Source organism: Beta vulgaris, chromosome 4 (assembly GCF_026745355.1).
Source record: "Beta vulgaris subsp. vulgaris cultivar EL10 chromosome 4, EL10.2, whole genome shotgun sequence".
In the NCBI taxonomy this organism is placed as follows: domain Eukaryota; kingdom Viridiplantae; phylum Streptophyta; class Magnoliopsida; order Caryophyllales; family Amaranthaceae; genus Beta; species Beta vulgaris.
The window spans coordinates 8,162,597-8,171,996 of record NC_079205.1 but is presented as its reverse complement, the minus strand read 5'-3'; the positions used below and the strand labels follow the sequence as shown (position 1 = coordinate 8,171,996).

At 35.3% G+C, this 9,400-nt stretch overlaps 2 protein-coding genes across 3 annotated transcripts; one reads left to right on the top strand and one right to left on the bottom strand.

Annotated features, from left to right (window-relative positions):
* Positions 1-3,231: 3,231 nt before the first annotated feature.
* On the top strand, positions 3,232-4,332 carry LOC104907261 (uncharacterized). The gene has a single exon (XM_010696166.3). It carries the CDS (start codon positions 3,232-3,234, stop codon positions 4,330-4,332), a length of 1,101 nt encoding a protein of 366 aa, XP_010694468.3.
* Positions 4,333-5,613: 1,281 nt separating this feature from the next.
* LOC104907236 (HMG-Y-related protein A) lies at positions 5,614-9,076 on the bottom strand. 2 transcript variants are annotated; one of them, XM_019252564.3, is made up of 2 exons: positions 8,804-9,076; positions 5,614-6,420 (listed from the first exon to the last, which is right to left on the bottom strand). In XM_019252564.3, exon 2 carries the CDS (start codon positions 6,405-6,407, stop codon positions 5,922-5,924), a length of 486 nt encoding a protein of 161 aa, XP_019108109.1. In that variant the 5' UTR covers positions 6,408-6,420; positions 8,804-9,076; the 3' UTR covers positions 5,614-5,921. The 2 variants fall into 2 exon arrangements, with proteins under 2 accessions (XP_019108109.1, XP_010694434.1); XM_010696132.4 differs by having other exon boundaries at positions 5,614-6,407; positions 8,804-9,067.
* Between the last annotated feature and the right edge of the window lie 324 nt (positions 9,077-9,400).

The window sequence follows — 9,400 nt, the reverse complement described above, 5'->3', positions numbered from 1 at the left end:
TTATCTTCAGACTGTCTATTTTATTTAGAGTTTGGTTGGAATCTTATTTTGATTTGGAGAAGGTTTCTGTTAGCAGATTGATTTGTGAAATTGCAATATCTAGACTATTAGTTTTCCTTAAGCATTACTTGGTGAGTAGTTCTCATAGAGTTTCTAATCTATGGAGGCCAAAACAGCCACTAGATTGTGGATTTATTGAGATAGTTAGAGAGTGAGTATGCACTTGTGCTGGACAAGAAATATTCAACGTTGTCCAATCTGATATTTTCCTCCATTGTCTTTGTTAAGTGATGAAAAAAGCAACTGCAACCTACTTGTCTCACTTATGAGTTGATAAAAATTTTAATCCATTAAGCGGCGTGAATAAGACGTTTATGTAACAAATATAGTATTGCTAACTGACAGGCTAGAGGCATATCACCCAATCAAAAGTAATAACCGAAATCTCTAATTAAAGTAGATAGGGAAGTAGGGTCGAATCCACAGAGAAACGAGTCTTTTTACTCTCATCAATAAGTGTAATCTAAACTATTAACAAAATGATAAATTTAATTTTACCCCTATTATTTTTTGTTCTGAATAATTTTAGAATAGTTCATAATATTTTATTAAAATAATGCAAAGCAAATTAATTAAAAAATATAGACCTTTAATCCATAATTTTTTTTAATAAAATTTTGATATTATCTAATATAAATTTCAATTATTTTTTATCACTTTATTTCGGTTCAGGTTAAATTTTTCCGCCTTTGGTCTTTCGATGGTTGTAACTTTATTTGAAATTTACTTAATCATTTAATTGTGCATCTTTTCAATTTTTTTTTTGGTTTCTAATTGACATATTAACTGATCAAGTACTTACCTCCTTATCTTAACTCTCTTCAAAAATTTCAGACCAAAAAATTGTTTATTTTTTGGTCTAAACCGAAAAATAAAACGTTCAAAAACTTGAACTTAATCAGGGCCCTAATATGTAGGCTCGCCCTTGAGCCTCCAAAATCTCAGAAACGGAGCTGAATAACACTCACATTTTATCCTTCAAAGGTCAAATTATACTGCTATATTTTGCTTTTACTTTCCTTAAAATAGTAGAAGACCCACTCATATAAGATTCCATAAACATTGTAAATGAATTATTGAATTTAGTTGCCGCAACTAAAATCAAACACATCAAACAATAAGCTTATACAACTACATAGTTGCCGCATAAGCAATTCCTTGAGCAAAACACCAAAATTAAACACAAAAAACAGTAAGAAATGAGTAAGTAAAAAAACTAGGAAAACAAAAGCATTAAAATTAGATAAGCAAGAAATGAGTAAGTCAAAGACTAAGAATGTAACTTACATTAACAGTTTAACACTTGCGGCAGAAGCAATTCAAGCAAAGGACTGAGGTTGCGATGTTGTAACGACCGAGTTCAGAGAGGTAAAATTGTTGTCGAATTGAAAACCCTAAATCGACGAGAGCACCGAGATTGCGTCGTTTTAGAGAATAAGGGTTTTTAAAAAGAAGTTCTAATAGCGGGAGGGCAGGTTTTTTTGTGCCGGTTACGGGGACTGAGTACTGACTAGTTAATGCCACTAGGCTGGCAAAGGTGACCCAAGCTCACATGCGATTGGAACTTAACCTGAAATAAGTGGGTTAGAGTTGGGATTTTTGATATTTTTAAGTAAATGATTAACATGATTAACCCATTTAATATAGCGGATTAGGTAGAGGTGATCATGGGTCGGGCCGGGCCGAGACCAAAAAAATTTTCCCATGGTGGGCCGGGCCTAAATTGCGGGGCCAAATTTTTGTGTCCAAAGCCTGCTATTTCGGGACTAAATTAGCGGGCTTTTGCGAGCCAAAACGGGCCGGGCCAAAAAATAGATTAAAAAGTTGTTTTTAGCTTGTCCAAAACCCGCCAAAGCAAAAAAAAAATATGGCCGGGCCGGGCTCGGCTCGCGGGCCGAAAATTTCTGCCCAAAAACGGGCCGGGCCGAAATGATCACCACTAGGATTAGGTTCAAGTTGACATTTTCGACCTAAAATGACCTGTTTTGACCTTATTAACTTATATATATATGTTTTGTTTGGTAAAGAGAAATTTTGGGCAAAATTAAAGTTTCGAACTCATATTAGAGGATTTAACTAGTCAATCCTCTAATTAGGAGGTATGGTAAAAATAGGTTTAAATTAGCTTATTTAGCTCAAGAATGTTTTTTTGAAAAAGTGGGGGGGCGATCTTTTTTACATTAGAGGTTTGGGAATGAGTGGGGCAAATTTGTCCAAAAGTTGTTAAAAATTACAATAAAAATAATAAAAGGTACAAAAATAGATTATGCACATATCCTTATTTTGTCATTTTACACAATAATTTAGCAATCAGTTATCAGTTAGTTACCGAACACTTTATACAAATGGCTAATACAATCAGCTAGTCAAATCAGGTAATACAATCAACTAACAGCTATCAGCTAATAGTTATCAGTTAATAGCTATCCGCTAATTGCCAAAGAGTGCCATAGAATTTTTCTCGAAAATATATATTGATAAATCTAAGATTTGGGTTGAAAAGAAAGTAAGATATCGCTAAAATAGGTCATAATTATTTTTATAAACTCTAAACACGCATAATTTCGATGGTAACTTGCTTATATAACTTCTTAAGAAAATAATTATGACTAATTGGGTTAAGTAGGTAACCCGCTTATTAAATATGTTCGGTTAGAGTTGAGTTTTTCAACCTGTTTATTACTCCTAAATGAATGACTAGTGAGTGAGCTCACGGTCTCTCTGACACAAAGTTATTGAGAAAAATTGCAACGTGGCCTGAATTGAATGTGGACATTTAGGATTCTCTGTGTTGAACAATACGATGAAAGAGAGATGGATATGGCTAGAACTGACAATCGGGTCACTCATATCAGATTTATTTGGGTTATTTCAGTTCAGCTCATTTAGAGTGTTTTTTCGAGTCGAATCGACAACCAGGTAAGGACTTCATGTCATTTTGGATTAGGTGATATTTGTTTCGAAAATATTTACTAGTTAATAGTATATAATATTATATTAGAAGTATTAATTATATTGTATCCAAGCTTTTGTCAGCTATAGAACCTTATAACATACTCGTAGTACAAATTGTTATGTTAGAACAACAAAGTTTTTTAGTATTAGGAAGAGTTTGAATAGTAAATCTACTTGTAAGTAACTACAAAATGATCGGTGTGTATTGATAATCTTATGAAGATTTTACGTAACACTATCCTTGCCACTCATATTCCACAACAAGAGACTGAGGATGAGATTGGCTGGAGCCACTCAAAATCCGGCATCTTCACAGTCAAGACTGGCTATTGGTTTCTCAATAGAGATGACAACCTTCATACCTCTAATTCATCTTTCTGGAATCAGTTCTGGAAATCTAGCATTTTTCCGAAGTGGAACTTCTTATGGAAAATTTTAAACAAAGCCTTGCCAACATCTGACAATCTAGCTAAAAGGAAAATCAAGGGGATTAATGCAACTTGTTGCTTGTGCAACAAGGAAACCGAAACCCTGGAACACTTGTTTCGAGATTGCCATATTGTTCAACGAATTTGGAGCTGCTCCTTAGGAATTGTGGCATCAAATGGCACTATCCTTCCTCTTCAGGAATGGATCAAAAACTTTTTGAATTGGTTCAAAAAGAAGAAAACCGAGGAAGGGATACTCATGGAAATAGATTTTGTTGCTACATTGTGGGGAATTTGGATTCACCGGAATGAAGTCATCTTCAAAGGAATTTCTTTTGATCCGGGAAGGATAATGACCATAATAAATGATCAGTCTGCTTGCGCCGGAAAAGAAAGGAACAACAAGGAAAGGAGAACGACACGAGAGGAGGAGTGCAGGGTGACAGAAGACTTGAGTAATCTGGAATGGTCCATAGGAAAGAAGGACGCTTCTAGCGTCCAAACCATTGTGGTGGATGGCGCTTGGAAGAGAAACACAAGCTCTAACCAGTGCCAAGCGGCCATAGCATGGAAAAACATAAACAACGACCCCCGGGAAGAGTCAGCGACAAAGATTTTTGCCAATTCAGCAGTCCAAACAGAAGCATATGCCGTACTAAAAGCAATATCGGATATGGAATGGCGCAGTGCGGGCCTCATCATAAAATCGGATAACTGTGAAGTTATCGCGGCCCTAAAAAGTACGCATAGCACAAATCAAAACATAGACAATATCATTAGGGATATCAGGAGGAAAGCCAATAGCTTTCTATTTATTTCTTGTATTAAGGTAAGTAGAGAGGAGGTCAAATTAGCTCATAATCTTGCCACCTTGGCAAGGAAAAGCTAAACTTCCCCTTTTTCTTGTTTTTTTTTTACCCTTTGTCAAAAAAAAAAAAAAAAGAAGTGTCCAGTAGAATAGATACAAAAACTTACATTATTCATTTTGATAGTTACACTTTTGATTTAGAGGATTGTGTCTATTATTTATATAATAAAAAAAAGAAGTGTGAAAATTATTTTTATATGTCTAAATTCTACTTCCTCTGTTTTTTTAATACAGTGATACAGAAATAAGGTGGGAAAATACCAATGAGTTTAGAAAGAAAAAGTTAGAATCACTTATATAACCAATCAAATTTGAGTATTAGATAAAGTAAATATGTGAAACAATTAATAGATGGCAAAAATGTAATAATGAGAAGTATTTTTTACTACTTTGAACTACATGTCATTTATATTAAGATTTCCCTAAAAGGAAAACGTGTCACTTATTAAAAAACGAAGGAAGTCTTTTTTGGTTTTTCACAAAGAAGGTCCAAATCTGAACTAGACCTGATTTTTCCAGTCCAGATCTGAAAAATCATGTGAAATCCTCGATCGAAAAAATCCAGGAATTCTAGCCCATAGGTCCAACCGACCCCAATCCAGTCCGATCCGATCTAGGATTGGACTTGTGCACACTCTATCCAAGATACAATAATGACCATTAATATCATTAGGTAAATTTCCATATGTTTAATATTTAGATAATAAACATTGAAACAAATATCAACAACGGCCTTCATGATAATATTTTCTATTTTGTATTAGCACAAAAGATGAAAAATAGGGTCAAAGTTATAGAACCCTTTGATACAGCAAATGTTGTAATTAAATTTTTTATCTTTTTGAGGTGAAAGTAACAACTTATTGCGACAGAGGAAGTATAAAAATTGGTATTTTGCAAGTACAAATTGAAAAAAATCTAACAAGAACCCGACATGAAATTGATCATATGCAGATGGCAAATCTGTTTCGCAACCAAAAATGAATTTCTCCTACTCGAGTGTAAAGAGTGCGAAAGCCATCAACATCTAAGCCTTCAGTCTTGTACTCTTGACTCTTGACTCTTGACTCTTGACTCTTGACTCTTGCTAGGTGTGATGAGCCTGTGATTGTGTCATTGTAGGTGGACTCGCTTTGATATCACAAGTATATCCACTGATGTCAGCCCATAATACAAGAGCCATAATTTCTTAACTTCTGTCATCCACACATATATAAACGTAGTACAGTACTTACAATTTATGAATACACAGAAATAACAAAGTGATGGTCTTAATTCAAAAGAGAGAAAACAAGGCCAAACTTGAAATACAAAGGACATATAAAGTACTTTAAATCAGAATAAATGTTGTCCTATTTTAAAAGGTAACACCAAGAAAGCATCAGAATTAGAAACAAACAATTTCACAATGTACACCCAAATTACACCTACACATACAATGCCTTTCTTCCAACCCCAATCTACCACTCCAAGCAATAAACACCACCAATGGCTGGTCACACACAACACATCATACAAACTTGAAAGAAGTCCTAAATAAACATTAAGCCGGTTAAATGCTACAACTGTGATCTTTGCTACAAGCTAACACTATTCCTTCACCATAGGGCTTAGGCTGAAACCCCTTCACCCCCCATTTGAGGCTTCACCTTTGGAGGCCTACCTCTCGGCCTCCCAGTTTTTGTGTTCGATCCCATACCGATGTTGGCATCAAAATCCTCGAAGAGAGACATTTTCTGCTTCTTCGGGGGAGCAGCACCAGGAACTTGAATAGGAACTTGAACTTCATCAGCACCAAACTCGTCCTTCCTGGGCCGGCCCCTGGGCCTAGCTGAACCGCCAGAAGTAGGCATGCCAGGTTCCTTGGGCTTGGGAGGCCTTCCACGTCCACGACGAATGAAGTTGGGGTCAGGCTTCATGTAGTTGTTCTTCCAGAAAATAAGCTCTCCGGTGTCTTTCATCCTATTTAAGTGGTGTCTTAGCAGTGTTGAGTGACCAGCAGGCAGGTTCTGGTACTTTGATTCAATGAATTTCGAAATAGAAGTCTTGTTTGAACCCATTTTCTCATTTAAAGCATCTATAGCAGTAATAATCATCTGCCCAAAGGAACTGAAATAAATTAAAACTTCTATCATCATAAAACTCCTCAATAAACTCCACTAGGGTGTTGGTCAACTAGCAGGCAGATTTACTTTTCCAATCAAACCCATCTCTATGCATTTTCAAGGACAAACTTAGCAATCAAGTTCCTCCCCCCTTTTTCTGCAGTAGGGAAATGGTTCATAAAATATATTTAATGCACCTCCGTGTTTTCAGGAAAGTGAAGACTCACTACTCAAAGCCTAACAGCCTCATTTGTACTCAAAGGAGGCCCCTACAATTTACTGTGGCAAGATCAAACAAACCAGAATATATAAGCTTTTATCCCCCCTTATTCTTCTCTATTTTTCTGGGTTGGAACTTGAAAGGATGAGGGTGTTCCAATTTCTGAAGGCTCCAAAACTCAACCAAACCTTCAAATTCAGGCAGATATGAACCCAAAAGAAAAAAGTGATGTACTTCCATTCTTGTCAGCCAACAATTTGTATTATAGGGAACAGCGAAACAGATAACTAAGATTTGACTGTTTGAGATACCACTACATCATTGCTTTGTATATCATTATACTTCTATTGCTGGTCAGGTTGTATTCCCAAACTCCCAAGTCCCAATCAGGAGACATAGTGAAAAGTTGAAAACAAAACCTGAAGAAATCAAAATTATGAAGAAAAAAGTGGTTCCAACAATGGTATTATACAGTCGAGAACTGAAAATATGGGGAAGTGTTGTCATGATTATAGATAAGAGAGAAGCCAAAGATGATTTTGCGCAAAAAATGCACAAAATTGGGACAAGGTGCCATGACTAATTTACTAGGCATTAGAGAGGTTCATCTAGGTCTTTCAATTCTCAAAAACCACCTTGAACATATTTAAAAAAAAACAAACAAAATTTCAAGACACTCTTTTGAGCAAAACACTCACTCATCCCACAAAGTGGTAAACCTTATAAAACCAAAGTCTAGCTTTCCTAGAAACTGAAGATCAAACTGCCAATAAATCTCCCTATAAAGAAAATTTTCGAGAGAGAAAGAAGCCCATCAACAGGTCTCAATCCAGCCTTTCACCTGATATTTTTCACTTCCTCTTTGCTACTAGTGTCTTGTGCTGTCTCTATAGACCTCTATCTTTTGAGAATGAAACGATTCCAACCCAGCTCCGAGAAAAAGAAATAAATCATATAATCATCGTATCTATCTTTTTGCCATTCTTTAACTAATCAAATGACATGTCACATATTCAACATCCTCATATTCCCATTGACAACACTGCAGCACTCTGATTTAGAAGTATAGAGACCAAACTAGGCCCATTTGGTCTCTAATCATCGCCATCACTATCTTCCAAAGCCGTCTTCTAACCTTCTAGGTTTTTTACCCTACACACTATGACGGTCGGCTTACTACAACAATTTGGCATGGTATATTTCATGAGAGGTAAAATGAAACTATATACCGGAAAGCACAGACCTCATCGTTAGAGATCAGGGCAATCTCCAAATATTAGACCCACAAATAAGTTGCATTTTGTCAAAGCTTACTAGAACAAGCCAAGTCTAACCAACACATAATCCTGCCAATAACATTCCCTAAACCATCTTTGCATCTAACTTTTCACAAAATGCCCTTCTCTACAGAAAAAGTTAACCAAGAAAATAACCTTAATTATAAGCTCTAATTATAAACAGTAAACAAATCCACCATTTACCCACTGCACCTTAATCTTTATTCAGCTAATTACCATAACCAAATCTCATTTACCATCAATTTACCACTATATTTCAATTACATAATTCACTTTCTTCAAATAAAGTTACAAAAAAAAGGTAATCAAGAGCTTCAGCAATTCTACATGATGATAACTTTGGGCATTCAACTTTGATGAACAACATCATGTAATTCACTTTTTTTTTAACCAAACCTCAATCAACAAAACCACCAAAATATACCCTAAAATTTATGCATCCATTTTTTAAAAGCAACTAACTTACTGGAAAAGACAATGCAGATAAAAAATTAAGCAAAAACAAACATTAAAGGTTGATCCTTTTTGGGTTGTATACAGCTGTCAGCCCCACAATACAGATAAAAATAAACCCAATTAAATAAATTTATTAAAAAAAAACTAACAATCACTCACAAATTATAGAAAAAAAAACCATTTAGATTAAAAATAATAATTCATTTGGCTTACATCAGAAACCCTAACAACAACTACATTACCCTTCCCAAAATTTCAGACCTTTTTTTCCTAAATCAAAACAATTAGGGTAGAACATAAAATCAAGAAAGTTTTGTTTTTTATTAAAAAGAAGGTGAATTTAACAAGAAATTGGAACAATTTATGGGAGTTAAAAAAGCTAAAATTAAAAAGAGGAGAGAGAAAATGAATACCTCAGGATATGGAGGAAGAGAGTGAGGTTTATTGAAATCTTCAGCCGCCATTGATGAAGTTTTGGAGAAAGGTGGACCCACCACTGTGTAGTTTGTAATAAAAGAGAGAAAGAGATGAAGAGAAGATGAAGAAAGAAGAGTGTGATTTAAAGACAGATAAAAAGACCAAGTAAGTGTTGGCCTAGTGGTGATGGGGACTGGCTTTGGTAGGACGGACTCGTGTTCGAATCCCCGCAACACCCTTGGGAGAGGAATGGAACCTAACCACCCGAACTTGGCCTCGATCCGGATGTAACCCGAAGGGTGAACCGGGTGCAAACACCAAAAAAAAAAAAAAAAAAGACAGATAAAAAGGAAGTTATTTATTTTGTTTTTTTTTCTTTAGTTTAAAAAGTTTATTAGAGTATTATTTTTAATGGAGAATCAATGGTTAATAATGGTTAATGAGATGTTATCTAAGGGTTGGTATCTTTCTTGGGAAAGATGTGTTTTGGATGAGTGACGTGGCAGTTTGGAATTTTTTGTTTTTGTTGAGGTAATAAAATAAAGGAAGAGTTTCATGTTCATCCACCTTTCTTGTTGTCATTACAAGGCTAT